Here is a 17,912-nt window from a genome sequence, read left to right as displayed (position 1 = left end):
ATGGGGACCATATTGGCCCTTTTTCAGTCCTCTGGCACCTCGCCAGAGTACCACGAGTGCTCATAAAGCTGTGCCAGGGGTCCCGCGATGACCTCTGACAATTCCCTCAGCACTCTGGGGTGGAGATCATTAGGACCTGCTGATTTGAACATGTCTAGTCCCACCAGAAGTTCCCTGACTAGGTCCTCACTGACCCTGGGCCTGGCTGCGCCTCCCCTGGGTCCGTCTGGGGTCCCAGTGGGGGGGGATGTCCCTGTCCCTGCTCAGAAAAATGGAAGCAAAGAATCTGTTAAAGAGATTAGCTTTGTCATCTGGTGCAACCACCAGATTTCCAAGCGTGTCCTGCAGAGGCCCCACATTACTCGGTACCTTCCTTTTACCCCCTATGTATTTAAAAAAGGACTTCTTATTCTCTTTGATCTGGGTCGCTAGTCCCAGTTCCATCTCCGCCTTAGCCTTCCTGACCGCCCCCCTACAATCTTGAGCAATGGAGGTGTATTCCTCGTTGGTGATAGCCCCTCCCTTCCATTGGGTGTACGCCTCCTTTTTGGCTTTGAGACGTTCCTGGATGCTTTGGGTGAGCTATGGGGGCTTTTGAGCACTCTTGTCCCCTTTGATCCGCGTCGTGATTGTTATTCTTTGGGCTTGGAGGATCGTCTCCTTAAGGAATGACCACTCTTCTTGGACTGCCATATCCCCTCCCCTCCAGGACCTCAGTGCCTCCCTGACTAGTCTCCTTACCTCATTGAAATCCACCCTCCTGAAGTCCTGGGCTGCTGCCTTGCTGCAGGCCTTTGACACCCTGCACTGGATGGTGAATTCCAGTAGGTGATGATTGCTATCGCCCAGGTGGTTGAGCACCTGCAGTCTCCTCACCAGGTCGTTGCCTGTGGCCAGGACCAGGTCCAACAATGCATTTCCCCTGTGGGACTGTGCACCTCCTGGGTAAGGTGGAGGTTCTGTAACTTGGCTAGGAACCTACGTGAGCGGTCAGACCTGGCTGACTGTTCTTCCCAGCAGATGTCTGGATAGTTTAGGTCACCCATGATGACCACGTCCCTTGACTTAACTGCCTCTGCAAGCTGACCTGAGAATTCCCGGTCCAGCTTTTCTCCCTGGTTTGGTGGCCTGTAGTAGCCCCCCACTGTTAAGTCCCTTTCCCCCCAGCCCCCTTGTACTCTGACCCAAAACACTTCAGTCTGCCCTACCTCAGACCCAGTGCTGTTTGCTGAGGATGTATATTGCTCTTTGACATAGAGCACCACACCCCCGCCTTTCCTCCCCGTTCTATCTTGCCTATACAGCCTATAGCCCTTGATGTTTACCATCCAGTCGTGCATTGGATCCTACCAAGTTTCAGTGAGCCCCACTATGTCTGGGTTTGTGTTAGCTAGCAGGAGGGCAAGTTCCTCCTGCTTGTTCCCCATACTACGAGCATTCTTGTTCTTTAAGTCTAGGAGTGATAAATGTAGATTGAAACAGGAGGAGTGGCTCTCACCTCACAGGGTAGGTACAGACATTCAAAAGGCCTGAGGTGGAATCAATCTAAGTTATGTGGTTATCTATAAGTGGTGTAGTTAAATCAGTAGTGACCAAAACACACATTCACACTTTGGTGGGGGTGGCAAATCTTCGACCAGGTTCTACCATTGTTAAACCAGGCTGTGTGCGCTAAACTTCTGTTCTGTTATAGGTATAGATCAGTTTCTGATCCATTATACCAGTAAAAACGTAATGTCTGTACCTGGCCACAATCTCATCAGATGGAACTCATGTAGAACTGATTTGAAAATGTTTGGTCAAAATGATTTGCAGAGAAAAATGGTGTTTTAAAAATTATTTTAGAAAATTAAATTTCCTTTTGGGGGAAAAGTTTCAAAATGGAAAAAAAAAGCCATCCATTTTTTGTTTGGAAATTTCTAGAATTTTAGGGTTCTAGAATTTCTAGCACTTTTATTTTGAAATATCATCAACATTTTTTTTATTTTATGCTTTAATTTTTACATTGTCATATGCCAGTAGTCATAGCAGCACCAAAGTTGCCTTGCTATTACTGATGTGTTATAACAATATAATAATTGAACTATTCCGTTTTTTAAATATTATTTTTTTAATAATTTTTATTTTTTTAAATAATAAAAATATATTATTTCCCCTATTATAGCCTGTCAAAGTAAATAGTCTATAAGCATAAACTATATTTCACATCATGAAATAAGGTGGATATAGTAAAAATAAAAATAAATAAATATTTGGAATTTGACAGAAAATATTCCTGAAAACAAATTTTTGTTTTATTGTATATCTCAGTGGAACAATATCCCTTTCAAACCAGAAATTCCATGTGTTGATCTTCTCACTTCTCATAATACTGTGGCAGGTCTAGCCAAAGTAGACGTGGAATTGCATTCTTCTCCAGTCTCCCTTTCTGTAGACGTCCTGGAGAAGCATTTTTCTTGAGTTTTGGCCTAGGCCTAAAAGCAATAGGAGAGTTGTTGCTTTTTGTGATAAAGATGGTTATTATGATGAAAGTGATGAAATAGCAAACTTATTTAGACAAGAATATCCAGTGGGTAAAAGTGAAACAGCCCAATCATAGAACCATAAAAACATAGGGTTAGAATGGACCTCAGGAGATCATCTAGTCCATCCAGTGCTCAAGGCAGGTTCATTCCTGACTTAACTATTCCAGTCAAGTGTTTGTCTAACTTTTCCTTAAGCACTTAACTTGCAAGGAATTTGTGGAGATTCCACAATCTAGCTGGGAAGCCTGTTTCAATGCTTAACAATTCTCAGAAGTGAGAAGTACTTCTTAATATCCAACCTCAGTTCCCCTTGCTATAATTTAAGACCATAGTTCCTTGTCCTTCACCCTGTGGCCACACAGAATAATTTATTTCCATCTTCATTATAACCACCCTTCAGGTATTTGAAGACTGTTGTCAAATTTTCCCTCAGTCTAGTCTTCTCCAGGCTAGATTTATAGATGCTAGAGGCTGGAAGAGACCTCTCAAGATCATTAGATCCAACCCCTCTCCGCTTGGACAGGTCAGGCTGCTGGGGTCAGATGACCCCAGCAAGGTGAGTGTCCAGGTGTTTTTTGAAGATATCCAGAGTAGGTGATTGTACCACTTCTGGGGGGAAGTCTATTTCAGACCTTGGACACTTGAGTTGTAAAGAATTTTTTCCTAATGTCTAAACTAAGCAGTCTCCTAACAATTTATGGCTGTTAGTCCTAGTCTTCCCATGGGGAGCCCTGGTGAACAGACGTTCTCCTTGTCCCTGATATGTGCGCTTTATATATTGGTAGGCTGCCACCAAGACCCCTCTGAGCCTTCTCGTCTCTAGGCTGAAGAGACCCATGTCTCTCAGCTTCTCATTGTGTGGCCTGCTTTCTATATCTCTAACCATAAGTGTGGCCCACCTTTGGACTCTCTCAAGCTTCTCCATGTCCCTCCTGAAGTGTTGTGCCCAGAACTGGACACAGTACTCCAGCTGCGGCTTCACTAAGGCCGAGTAAAGCAGGAGGATGACATCATTAGTCTTGTTTGAGATGCATTGGTAGATGCATGCCAGTATTTTGTTTCCTTTACCGGTTACGGCATCGCATTGGTGGCTCATGTTCATTGTATGGTCTATCAAGACCCTCAGGTCTCTAAGTTGTGGTGCTGGTAAGTGTAGCACTGCCAAGCCTGTAAGTACAATACGGGTTGTTTTGCCCTAGGTGGAGCACCTTACTCTTTTCAATGTTGAACATTATCAGGTTTTGATCTGCCTACCTTGTGAGCCTGTCCAGGTTAGCCTGTATCCCCAGCCTATCCTCCAATGTGAGTGCAGTCCCCCATAATTTGGTGTCATCTGTGAACTTTGCCTGTCCGCTTTTAACACCTGAGTCCAAGTCATTAATGAACACGTTAAAAAGCGCTGGTTCATGCTAAGCATTAGATAATCCTAGTTCTTTCAGCCTATTCTTGTAAATTATCCTTTCCAAACCTCTAAACATTTTTGCCGCTCTCCACTGGAATCTTTCCAAATTGTCCACATGTATCTTGTACTTGGTTCTGGGTAAACCAATACTTTCATGTCTGAAACATGCAGTTCTTTTTTAAAATAGAATCAGAATCTGCTATAGCTGTAGTCCTGAATCAGGTTATGCCTGGCTTGTTTATTAATAGCTTGAGGTGGCTTGTATATTAAATGAAAAAGAGAAGACAGGAGGTGATCTTGATTCCTATGACCATTTGGCAACAGCAGAAGATGCAGTAAAGGAGACACATTGCTCATAATCAATTGTAAATTAGACATTTGGATTCTGGGAAGGGAAACAACTTTGGCATGACTACAAGAATCTGTTGGGCTCTATCAGGCCAACCATGGGGATCTCTATAAGGTACAATAGCAGAACTGCAGAAAGTATACAGCATATATGATGGGGGTTTAGTCTGAAGGGATGAGCTTGACTTGGGAAGGCCATATTATCAGCAAGTGGCATAGGTTGTCCTAAATATGTATCAATAAACTCTTTAATATTATACCATGCCATACTGCACTTTACATTTGTTGTATATTTTTAGCATAAAACCATTTAGGACAGGCGTTGTCAACTGGGGGTACTCAAGAAGGCCCCATGGGTACTCGCGGGTGGGTGGGGACAGAGCAGTGCCACCCGCCACCCCACACCACAGCCTTCCAGGAGCAAGGCCAGGACGGGCAAGGGCAGTGTCACCCGTCTGCAGACAGCACAGGTGCTGCCTGGCCAGCCGTCTGGGAACGGTGAGGGGGGAAGTTGGCACGTGGTGGCCGCTGCCACCACCCACCACTCTGCTGCTGCTGCCCTGCGTCTAGCTGCATGCCACCTGCTCCACATCCGCCCACTGGGGGTACACTTATTAAAAAAGGTTGAAAATGCCTAATTTAGGAGAATTAAAAAATTTTCCTGCTTCTATTTTTGTAATGCCCAGGGGACTCTACAATGACCGTAACCCCAACAGCCCTGAACAAACAGAGAGAAAAAATACTAAACACAAAAAGCTAATTATGTCACTGTTTTAAAGTCTCTATTCATTAGGACCTTTCAGCTAGGGACGGACATTACACATACATTGGTTTAAGTGATCAGAAACTGGTTTAAACCTATAACAGAACAGATGTTCAGTGCACATAAACCAGTTTGAAAATGACTGAAACTGGTTTGAATTAAACTTGGTTGAATGTAGTATCAGACTTAACTGATTTGTGTCAAACCAGTTTATGCAATGTCTATCCCAGACCCCTTCCTGGTTTAAGTTAAATTGGAGTCCCCCAGCATCCGAGTATGCTCTCCGGGCCGAGTGGGGCGCTCTGTTCCACAGCAGGGCTGCCCCCTCCCCTCTGCTCCCTGGCTGGAGCTCCCTCAGAGACTGCAGGTGTCTGCCTGGCTTTCCCCTGCTCCCCACCTCTCCCCTTATCACTCCCTGCTAAGCAAGGGTTCCCCCCTCCCCTCTGCCTTACAGGCACCTGTCAGCATTAGTTAGCAGACCACATGCTGGCTATGTCTGTGCTGTGGGAGGCAGGACTGTGTCCACTTAGGGCTTTTTGGAGCTAATCATCAGGTCAAATGGTAATATCCCTCTGTTCCTTCTTTGGAATGAGTTGTTTTAGAAGAGCTTGAACTAATGAGAGAGGCTGTTGTTTCTGATGTGGTGCTAAATACTGATAACAGAGCTGATAAATGGTCTGTTATCTGGGGGGGGACGGACGGACTCCTCCCTAATCAGTGTCGTGCTGGGGCCTGGCTGTGTTCCCCCCCCCCGCCCCCCCCTCTCTGCTTAGCACTGTGGAAGAGTAGGGAGGGCTGCTCTAACTCCCCCCAGCTTCTAGCCTGAGCCACTGCAGGCATGTGCCTGAATTCCCTCAGTCCAGAGGGGATGTCTGTGTGGCTACAAACCAGTTCAGCCTAGCCAGGTTAGACTAACCTGCAAAGATTAAATCATTTCAGGCTCAGGCTTTTTGAATATCTGTCCCTACTCTTCAGGGTTAACAGTACTTTAGACACTAGAATGCTGTATGTCTACCTTTTTCAGTAGTATAAGGCTAATGATATGCTAACCCCAAAAAGGTTATGAGAGACTGGATATCAGTTCTATCAGTAGTTCACGTCTGAATGTTGCCCATTTCCATGTTTATGGGTGAAAGGTAACACTTTCATGGAGCTTTTTTAAAAGGGTAAAACTGCTCCTGTGTATTCAGAATATAGATATTGGAAAGCCCCTGAGGAAAAAATAGTTTAATGAACAAACCACAGGTTGGCCTGGTAAATTAGGATTCATAGATTCATAGATGTTAGGGTCGGAAGGGACCTCAATAGATCATCGAGTCCGACCCCCTGCATAAGCAGGAAAGAGTGATGGGTCTAGATGACCCCAGCTAGATGCCTATCTAACCTCCTCTTGAAGACCCCCAGGGTAGGGGAGAGCACCACCTCCCTTGGGAGCCCATTCCAGACCTTGGCCACTCGACCTGTGAAGAAGTTCTTCCTAATGTCCAGTCTAAATCTGCTCTCTGCTAGCTTGTGGCCATTGTTTCTTGTAACCCCCGGGGGCGCCTTGGTGAAAATTATTTTTCATACGAGGATGAATTATTTCTCATACATTCCCACAATAGGATGTCTCACATGCACAGTATCAATTACTGCTTCTTGGAAATATTCCATTGATATTCCAGTTTCCATTTTTATCAAAAGAGTTGTGTAAGACTCACTGAAAAACTGGAAATCTGGCACGGGATTGTTCCGTCTTAAGTGTAGGACTTTGCACTTGTCCTCATTGAACCTCATGACGTTCCTTTTGGCCCAATCCTCCAATTTGTCTCAGTCACTCTGAATCCTAGCCCTACCCTCCAGTGTATTTACTACTCCCACCAGCTTGGTGTCATCCCCAAACTTGCTTAGGGCGCACTCTATGCCATCTTCTGGGTCGTTGATGAAGACATTGAACAAAATTGGCCCCAGGACTGACCCTTGGGGAACTCCACTTGATACTGGGTGCCAACTAGACATTTAGCCATTGATTACTACCCTCTGAGCCTGATGCTTCAGCCAGTTTTCTAAACATCTAACAGTCCATTCATCCAGCCCATACTTCCTTAGCTTGCCTGTGAGAATGTCGTGGGAGACCATATCAAAAGCCTTGCAAAAATGAAGATATACCACATCCACCAGTCTCCCTGCCTCCACAAAGCCAGTCACCTTATCATAGAAGGCAATCAGATTGGTCAGGCACGACTTGCCCTTGGTGAATCCGTGCTGACTGTTCCTAATCACCTTCTTCTCCTCCAAGTACTTAGAAATGGTTTCCTTGAAGATCTGCTCCATGATTTTTCCAGGGACTGAGGTGAGGCTGATTGGTCCATAGTTGCCTGGATCTTGCTTTTTCCCTTTTTTAAATATGGGCACTAAGTTTGCCCTTTTTCAATCATTCAGGACCTCTCCTGTTTTCCATGAGTTTTCAAAGATGGTGACCAGTGGCTCTGCAATCTCATCTGCCAACTCCCTCAGCACCCTTGGGTGCATTCCATCTGGCCACATGGACTCGCACATGTCCAGCTCTTCTAAATAGTCCCTAACCTGTTCTTTCACCACTGTTGGCTGCCCACCTCCTTCACAAACTGTGTTGCCAGGTGCAGTAGTCTGAGAGCTGATCCCCCCATTCAGTAAGGGACCCACACTTTCCCTGATCCTCCTCTTGCTACCAACATACTTGTAGAAACCCTTCCCGTTACCCTTCTCATCCCTTGCTAGCTGCAGCTGCAGTTGCACTTTGGCCTTCCTGACTTCATCTCTTCATGCCCAAGCAACGCTCTTATAGTCTTCCCTAGTTACTTGTCCAAGTTTCCACTTCTTATAAGCTTCCTTTTTGTGATTTAGTTTAATGAAGGGATCCCTTCTAAGCCAAGCTGGTCTTCTACCATACTAACTAGTTTTCCAGCACATCAGGATGATTTGTTCTTGTGCTCTCAGTAAGACTTCTTTAAAGTACATCCAGCTTTCCTGGACTCCTCTCCCCCGCAGACTGGCTTCCCAGGGGATCCTGCCCATGAGTTCCCTGAGCAAGTCTAAGTTTGCTTTTCTGAATACCAGGGTCCTTACTCTACTGCTCTCCATCCTTCCTGGCACGAGCCTTTCTGCTCTGCTCTGCCCTGCCTTGCCAGGTCCCACCCTCTGGGCTGCAGTGGCCCCGGGGAGAGGGCATCAGGGCAGGAAGCCCTGAGACTGCAGTGGGCAGCCCACGCCCACCCTGTGCACAGATCTGAGAGGCACTTATTCCCTGCCTGCCCTGGGAGTGCGTGCAGTCGCAGGGAGCCAGGGCCCATGGCCCTGTTTTGCTCCCCGCCAGGGCCCTGTGGCCACTCATTCCGGCACTGGGCCCTGAGCTCCACGCACTGCCCTGCTCAACTCCCTCCCTTCCTACGGGGGCCTCAATTTCCTCTCCTGCCCCTTTGGCCCCTGCACCAGACTTAACTGTGGGAGCTGCTCTCCAGGCTGCCTGGTGGCCACGTGTATGTGTGAGCACACACGTACACGAGGCGCCCGCTGCCTGATCGCTCTCCTCCTGCTCCTCCTAGTTCCTTGCAGGCTACAACTCTGCCAGCCTGCAAAGAGCCCTTTGAAAATAAAAGCAAAATCTGTATGTTTCTTTGTTAAAATTATATATCCATGTTTTTCTCAGTTAAAAGGGAAAATCCACTTTTTTACCCCCAGGAAATGGAAAACCCAGATCCCTGCTCATCTGTTAAATGGAAATATGTTCCCTACTTTGAAGCAGTGTTTTGGGGGGCTGAAGTACTGAATGTTGGGAAAATGCTTTGTGATTTTTCAGATGCTAGGTACTGGAGGATGACTAAGGATTATTTACTGTTTATTTACAGCTCTATTTGTTATTCAGATTATTTCATGATCATCAGTTTTGCAAAGCTAAATGAATAAGGCAAGGGGACTTGGCTGGATTTGAAATAAAATGTGTGTCAGATCCATTCATACCTACTTTTACTTTCAAACAGTTAATTCTGCCTGTATTAAAAATCTAAGAAATTGCTTGGATCTACTAGAGTTTTTGAAAAGTCTTTAAGTATGAAAAAAAATCAGATTTATTTTTTGAGATAAGGGGGTACTAGATATATTTTATATCCTCTATAACCATCTTGACTATGCTGCTTTCTCCTCTTTGACTGAAGGAACTGGTCTCAGCAGCTTCCACTTGTGGGGTTGTGTTAGTCATTTCATATACAGTGTTAAGAGTAGAAGTGAAGGACCAGAACATAAGACCCATCACTGACTGCTAAGCCTGTGAAATGTACAATAGGATTTTTAATTACAATAAATGATCAGGGCCTTAAGACTAGTGTAAAAGACCATTTGCAAGATTGAATAACCAATCGGGTCAGACCCTAAAGCCCTCCTTGCTCACTGCTTATTCAGGAAACCTCCTCTTTGACATAAGGATGAATTTTTCATGAGTTGCAACTTGCAAGATTTAACCCATAGATGTTAATTTATTGCATACTTCAGCAGTCACTGAGACAGAGACAATGTAGCATGTATCTACAATACCTTTCCAGCGTCATTTCCAGGATTTCTGATTCAAAACTCCCACTCTTTCCTTTCATCCCAAGAAACTATACTTCATTATTATTTTTTGTTTTACTATAAGCAGTGCTATAGTAGTGGCATTTTGCTAATTTCTCTAAAAACATATACTGAGAGACGATCAACGCCAAAGAGCTTAGCACATGTTTTTAAGAGGATGCCGATAGTTAGTTACATTTTTTCAATGGGCCCCCACTAGTAAACACACAAGTTTTTTATTATAATGGTAAGTTCTTTTGACTCAGTGGAGTTAGAGATAATTAAAAATGGCATTAATATTCATACCAATTAAAATTACTGGGGCAAACTACATTTTTTAAAACTATGGGTTCTAAATCATTAAGTTCTTTATAATTACAGCATTCATTATTGAGCATTCAGACAGTTGTACAGTGCAATTTCATAGGAAACCTATTTTAATTTAGTAGTAAGTCAGTGTTTTAACTTAATGTCAAAGGAGTCATTAATTTACTAAGTATTTTTCACTTGCGTTTTTTTCATCCAGGTTTGCAACTTTATCAGTTGACTGGATTTCTCTTATTTTTCTTTTTAATTAAAAAGTACTCATTTATGGTTAGGATTGTCTAAGGGAGAAAAATGTCCTTTAAAAATAACAATGAAAGCTGAATGAAATATTTTTGATCAAGTACATTTTTGTAAAAATGTTGTTTCAAAAGCTGAAATATTTTGAGGTGATGTCTGTGTTTGAACCATATTTTCATCCAGAAAGTTTGCTAATTCTGGTTGCTTCTGGTGAGAGTGGAATGAAAAAAATCTCCCAACTGTTTTAATGAAACAGAAGCATAGATTTTTTTTTTTTTTTTTAAGCAACCCCTCCCCCCCCCAATTTAAAAAAATTCTCATAGTGGGGGAAAAAAACACTTTTGAATGTTCAAAACTGAATGAATGAAACAATTTTTCTGTTCTTCAATCAGCTCTTATCCAGCCTATACGTTTATAGCCAGATGTTGTAAATTGTTCTGCATGGGCATAGGTGCTTGTTCTGGCTGAACACTTGACAGGATTGTGACATTAATTATGATTTTGTAGTGTTGCCTTTATTTATAGAAATAAGACCTGGGCGAAATATATTCCAGTCTAGGAATTTACTGAACTCAGGAGATACTGGTAGGCATCAAAGACATTTGTGTGATTTAGTTTTAATTAGAGGAGAATTCATTAAAATTTTATTGTGTAATTCTGCTTTGAGAATTGAAGGAGAAGAGATGCATGAGATAAGTTGGTCAATGGCACTTGTGTGTATGTCCTTTTTCGGGGGCCAGTGAAGGTTTCATCAGGAGGAGAGATGCTTGAGACAAGTTGGTCAACGGTGCTTTTATGTGCGTCCTTTCCTGCACCAGGTGACTGAGCCATTGCTATTTGAACTGGTTGGATAAAGCCTTTGTAATTACCAGGGTTCCTGATTTTCCTCTGGTTAAAAATTGCAAATTCTATTATTTAAACCCCTCAAAATCCCTCACTCCCCACTCACAACCCCCCCCCCCCCCATCCCTCCTGGTGACCCTCACTTTCCAACCAAACACTCCTGGTCCTGCTGGTACCACTCACTCCCCACTCACAGCCCCCTAGCCCTGCCAGTGTGCCTTGCTTGCTACCCACAGCTCCCCCCGCCTCCCACTGGTGCCCCTCACTCGCCACCCACAGCCCCCTAGACCCTGCTGGGGCCGCTCACTCACCACCCGCTGCCCCCCCTGCCCCCCTGCCCTGCTGGAGGGGACCAGGGACCTGGGTTCACAGCCCCATGCCCCACCCCAAGCAGCCCCTGAGCCCCAGCTGCTGCCTATGGGAGTTGGCAGCTGCTTTCTCCTCCCCCGTAGGAAGCACAGCTGGAGTGGAGCTTGTGTGGGGAGTGGATGCAGGCTGCCCACTGCGGGCTCACCTTCTCTGCCCTGCTGCCCTCCCTTCTGCTGCCCAGTGCACAAGACCCGGTGCAGCAGGGCAGAGTGGGGTGGAGCTCAATGTTGCTGCCACAAGACAAGTGCTGCTATGATGAGGCATCCCCTGCCCACCTGGCAGCAGCAAGAGTGGTAGTGTGGAGTTGTGCCTCCCGCTGCCGCTGGGTGAGCAGGGGGTACCTCGCCATGGCAGTGTGGCAGCAGCATCGAGCTTCTCTGCCCCACTGGGTCTCATCCTATGGGCTGTGAAGGCCCCAGGGGAAGGGCACCAAGGCAGGGAGCCCTGAGCATGTGGTGGGCAGCCTGCACCCACCCCATGCACAAAGCTGGGGGGCACATGCCCCCCATTACCCTCCCCTCCAGGAATACATGAAGTGGTGGGAAGCCAGCCCTCTCACTGGCCCCTGGACAACCCAGCTGTGGCTCTGTTCTGCTCCCTGCCCAGGTCCTGTGGCCACAGATTCCTGTCCTGGCCCTGAGCCCAAACCCCACAAACCACCCTGGCTGGGCAGCAACTCCAGCCCCACCCAACTGCCTCCCTCCCTCCCTCCCTCACTAACTATTGGGGCCTCAATTCCCCCTCCACCCCACTCCCCAGACTTAGCTGTGGGAGCTTCTCTCCAGGCTGCCTGGTGGCCATATGCATGTGTATGTGTGCACATTCACATGGTGCCCCTGCCTGATCACCTTCCTCCAGCTCCCCCCAGCCCCTGTTAGGCTGGAACTCTGCCAGCCTGCAAGGGGAAACCCACTGTTTCCTGCATTTTTTTCCTTTAAAAGAGAAAATCTGTTTTTTTTTTCCTTAAAATGAGAAAATCCAGGTTTTACCACATTTTTCCATAGTGAACAGAAAACCCGAACCCCAGGTAATTACTGAGGAATGTCTCTTACGCTAGGAGGAACAGTTTCTTTAAACAGGATTACGCACCTATGCAGCAATAGGCCAAACTTGTTGCATGGTCCTGCTGGCAGTAAGAGCAAAATCATGTTGTAGCATGTGAGATGAACAATTTTTGCCATTGGTGCCAGGAACTCAACTTTCCATGATAAGTAGCTGTGTTTTTTTTCCTGGAAATCTTTGTGTCTTTGGAAGAAGCTCACTCTGACATTGTGCCAGAAACACCTTTGATTGTCCCAAGGCAGGCTGGGTAGACATTTTGTTCACTTAAGAATTGGATTTCATTGTTCAGTTGCATTTATTCTTCACAAGGCAGAGCGTTGCCTTGAGCAGTAGTAGGACATTGATTCATTTCAACTATGTTACCTCTTGAGCTATTTTTTATTTGGTTTTAATAAGGTATTCACTGCCTACTTACAAATGATTAACAATGAGATGTAAACATGTAAATAATTAGAATAAATATGAAGCCTGTTGACAGATGGTTGTGGGGATGGGATTCATCAAAGAAACAGATGCAAGTAAATCCCCTCTCCTTTCTCACCTTAACTCAATGCTATTTATCTTTTAAAATGAAACAAACCAATGTGTAGTATAAAGTGAGCAAACAAGTAACCTCATGAGCTGATACTGCCTATGGATCAGAAACAGGTTCGCATTATTGTTGATGGAGTTTTGCTATTGGTTTCATTAGTAGGTGGACTGAAGGATCAACCTCTCTCTCAATCCAGTTTTCTGTTCTGTTGTCTTATTTTGCCAGGTTGTGCCTCACCTAACTCTTAGGCCAGACTCCTTTAAGTAAAGGTTTATAGGATCTGACCCTTAGATTGTACCTTGAGGTAGGGACTTTGAAATTGCTCCAGAACAAATATACTATGTAAATGACTTCAGTAGAATTATTCTGATAAACTTGTATCAGGGTCATCCAGCAGGAAGAGGACGGGGCAAATTTGATCTAAAACTACAAGTCTCTAGTGCTTGCATTAAAGAAATAAGATAATTAGGTAACAGTGCTAACAGACCTCTAAACTTCCTGGAGGACATTAGAATGGGACAGCAGGCAGTGCTAATATATGTTACATTTACACTGGTGCAAATGGAACCAAAAGCAGATCCCTGTCTTCAGTTGAAATCCTGACTCCACATGAGCTTTGCCATCATTTTAATTGAGATCAGGATTTTACCATGGCTATAAAGTGCCATATTAATCCATGGCGACATTTATGTAAATAATAGAGAAACAGCCACAGACGCAATTAAAGAAATAACATTCGATAAAGTGGAACAGATTTATTGTATACAGATTGCTTATTTATCTTATTTGGAAATAACTTTGGATCAAAGGGGCACAGAATGGTTATACCAATATAAGCTTGTTTCTACATTGGGGTAAATAAAACAACTGCCATACCCTTTAACTTTAAATTCCTTTCTGTCTCTCTTCACTGCAGGACCAGGTTTCTTCTGTGGGCACTGGACTTCCAGCTACCTATGCCTATTGCCTGTGATGGAAGAACTTGATGTTAATGTGAGGTAGGAGATGGGAAATTTGCTGACTCTTGAGCCACAGGAGTTCAATAATGACACAGTGTGTTTGCAAAGCTGCAGGATCTGTATCTTTCTGTTTGCCTGTGGTCTAAGGTTACTGCTAATACAGCACTATTGGATTTGGAGTTTCCTGGAGTTTGCATGATTAGGTAGTCTTACTCAGTTATTTTTTTAAGTGGAAATTGTGACGAATCTCACAAACTACAACTCAGGTCCTTCCCAGAGGTAACATCAAGGTAGCTTTATTGAAACCAAATAAGTCAGTCAGTTTACTCTGTCTGAGAATCTGTTCCTTGATTTTTTGTTCAGTATGATCTTCTAAAAATGCTGGGGTGAGTCAGAAATAACAGAACCAAAATAACAGAATATACTTTGTCTGTATGTATGTAATGCCCTGGAAACTGAAGGAATCAGAACTCATGGCAGAGGTGATACCTTTTATTAGACCAACTAGATATTTGCAAAAAAAGGTCTTTATTTGCAAGCTTTTGGGCACACTTACCCTTCCTCAGGAATAGGAGAATGCAAAGATATGAATTTTCATTTCCATGTACAAGAAATTTTACTATTTCACAGGAGAGCTGAAAGTGTTATAAAATCTCCTGGTTGGAATAGTTCTTTTATCTAAGCTTAATTTGCTCACAGTGTTGGAACAGTTGATTTACCTCAATGTTATCAGGTCAATTGAAGTAAATTAGCCTATTCCAACATCGAGAAACACGATCTTTTCCATTTTCTTTATGTTTTAGTTTATTTTTTTCAAAGCAGCATTTCTCTGAACTGTTTCCTTACATTTATTTGCCAAGATACTAAATGACAGGTATCTGAGAAATTCCACTGAGTAGACTGATCAAATGCAGGTAGATCAAATGCATGTGTTCTCCTTTTCCAGGAAGTATTTCCCCAATGAGTTGCCTAACAGAAAGCAGAAGTGTGCACAGTAACAAGAGAAAGAAATAAGGCACATTTCCCAGGCTCAAACTTGGGAGAGAGATTAATGCATCATTTAGCTATGTTAAAATAAAGCATCCTGTTGAATAAAAGAGGAGAGGTCGTATGGGAGTTTTCTTCACTGGGCACTTTTTTTCTTCTCTAGTACAGAGGTAAAAGTAGAGAGGGATTCCATGGAGGCAAATGAAGTTATACCAGGATAAAAAACAAGCATCAGCGATGCATAACTTGAGCACCTGTTGTCAGAGGAGAAAAGTATGAAACTAGAATCTATTCAGAAACTTTGTCTCTTCATCTTTTCCTTTGGGATTGAAATAATGATTTCTTGGACCCTCTTTAGGTGAAGTGTTCGTTGCCTAACTCTGTTGCTATTGGTGATCCCACTGGTAAACCCTGCCATCTCAGATTTCTTGTTCATGGACTTGGGGCAGGATAATTACTTCAGCAAATCATATCCCGTTCTCACAGGCTGTGTAGGAAGATGTGAATGTAACTACGTCTCAAAGGCAATTTCTGTTCTATAAAGACTCATAACAGGTTTCATTTTGGGAGCTTTTCCAACACCATCAAATAGAATGTTTATGCTCCTCACTCGTGTTCCCATATATCAGATACAGTCAGGCCACATAATATACTGCCGTTGACTGCTGCACAGCTTACATTGTTAGCAAATCAGAGAGTTCCATTATATATGTGTGCATGTATGTGTTACACACGTAATGGAACTCTGCTATCTATTGCCCATATATACGTGTACACACGCGTATACATACATATATATCCCACACCACAAATACAGTTGTGGGAGGCTGGCCAGTGGCCTCACCGGCAGCCCGGATTGTTAGCTTGAGCCTGAAATGGCTCAGGCCGATTGGTGGAGCATTCCACCAATCAGGAGGCAGGAGGCAAGCTTGCCCTGCCCTGACCCAGGGGCAGGGTGAAAAAGAGGACCTGAGGGGGAACTAACCCCTCAGGCTTTCCTATTGGTCCATTTGCAGTTTGGGGGCAGAGCCTCCAGAAGGGATAAAAACCTGCGTGTCTAGCACATGGGGAGCTGTCAGCAAGGGACAATGAAGACAGGGCTTGTGAAGAGCTGGTAGAGCTGACCAGCGGGGCAGAACAGTTGCCCTAGAAGCGCCCCAGAAGACTCCACTGCCTAACAGGGAGCAGCAAGAGGCTGTGTCCCCAGCCCTGCCGTGGAGGGAGCCATGGCATTAGTGCACAGATCGGTGCACGGAAGGTCTGGGAGCAGGCGGGACCTCATGGCTGGGTAGTGCGGGATCTCCAACCCTGCATGAGGCAGGAGCTGGGTCATCAGTGCACAGATTGGTCCACAGGGTTGTAGAGCTGACAGGCTGCTGCGGTTGCATGAGGCAGCGCAGGTCTCAGTGCACAGGGCAGTGCCTGGCAAGATGAGAGAGGGCTGATAGGCCTTGGTGACTGCACCAGGCAGCTTGGGCCTTATTCCCACTAGAAGCAACCAGGCGGGTCGACCACCCCGGCAAGAGAGGACACTGGGAGTTGCGAGTTACCTGGAAAGGGGATTTCCACAGGTGAGGAGGGGTGTTCCTCACTGCGGAGGATTAAGGGGAAGCACCTGAGGGGTGGGGACAATTTGACCTTGGTCACAGAGGGGAGTCTAGGGCCCCCCTGTTTGTTAAGGGTAGTATCATAGTTACGGGCCCCTCCTAGTTGAGTGACCTGGGAGAGAGTAATGATGTTTTATTAGGTACTGGGATCTTTCCCTGGATTGCCATTATTTCTGTGGGCACAGCTGCTGTGCCAGTGTTGTGGTCTGGTTCCACACTGTTGGGATTCCTGTTGTAACCATGCATTCTTCTTGTACTGTAAAGGACTGTAAGCTGTTTTATATCTGAACTCATTGTATGGATTATCTGTATATATGTGTATTTCGTTTGATGTAACCTGATTGTGTCCATACAATTCTTGTCCCCTCATTGCCAGATATTCTTGTCATTGCTTGTTAATTAACCTGTGTTTAATCATTAAGTGCTCCTTTGCTTGCTGCCTGAAGAGCTCTGTCGATGGGGCAGAGGCTGCAGATTAATTGAAGGCCAGAGGACTAGGCCTGTGCCTGAGTCAAGGGTTAACAAGAGCTATTGCCTGTGTAAACCTATATCTATAAATAGCAGGTATATAATGGAGAGAGAGAGATGTACATAAAATCATGTTTGCAAGCTTTATATCAAGCTTGTCCAACATGTGGCCCGCCAAGCCATTTTCTGTGGCCCGTGGTGCTGCGATGGGAAACGAAAGTAAATGCTATTTACTTTCGTTCCCACCCCTTGTCCCTCCCCCAGCCCCTCAACAGCTTCCTAATGGCTGCTGAAGGGCTGGGGAAAGGACAAGGTTCCTACATGCAGCACGTTAGCTTGACGTTGCCGACGCGGTGCGGCTCCTCCCCTCCCTCTTTGTTTCACTGTGTCCTGTCTTAGCCCTGCCCCTCCCTTCCTCATTTGCATGCTGGCCCCGCCCTGCACTGGTCCCTCCGGCTGGAGCAGGTCACGGTGCAGCAGGTGGGCGGGTGCGGATGTCAGTGCGGAGGGATGCTGCAGCCGGGCCCACGGGAAATGCTGCTGCTGCTGTGGCTGTTGGGGCGGGAAGCTGGCACGTCCCCGCATCCCCCTGCACCCGCAGACATCGCGCTGGGGGTGGCGAGTCACGAGCTTTGGGGAGGGATGGAGTCCTGCCTGTCGGGCTCAGGCTGCCCTAGGGGAGAGGGAACAGCGGGGTGTCCTTGCACATCCTGCACCCTCCTGTAGGGTCCCCACATGTCTCCCTGGCTGCTGAGCCCAGGCGTGCAGGTGTGGAAGCATCCTCGAGGTTGCCAAGGTGGCAGGGAGGACACGGCAGGGTCAGGCGGCACCCCTTGACCCCTGCCCCCCCCAGGCCGCGGCCAGACTGGACAGGCTGTGCGAGCGCCTGCTCCTGCTGGCCCACTGGGTGATAAGAAGTT

At 45.6% G+C, this 17,912-nt stretch overlaps 1 protein-coding gene across 1 annotated transcript in view; it reads left to right on the top strand.

Annotated features, from left to right (window-relative positions):
• HTR4 (5-hydroxytryptamine receptor 4) overlaps positions 1–17,912 on the top strand; it is a 258,458-nt gene that overhangs the window by 73,330 nt on the left and 167,216 nt on the right. Inside the window, exon 2 of the mRNA XM_019478656.2 lies at positions 13,888–13,969. Coding sequence (XP_019334201.1) covers positions 13,888–13,969 — 82 coding nt within the window. The remainder of the gene's footprint in view (positions 1–13,887; positions 13,970–17,912) is intronic.

The sequence above is a fragment of the Alligator mississippiensis genome, chromosome 9, assembly GCF_030867095.1.
Source record: "Alligator mississippiensis isolate rAllMis1 chromosome 9, rAllMis1, whole genome shotgun sequence".
Taxonomy (NCBI): Eukaryota; Metazoa; Chordata; order Crocodylia; family Alligatoridae; genus Alligator; species Alligator mississippiensis.
Note: the sequence above shows the minus strand (reverse complement) of the source record. Positions and strands in the feature narration are given on the sequence as shown.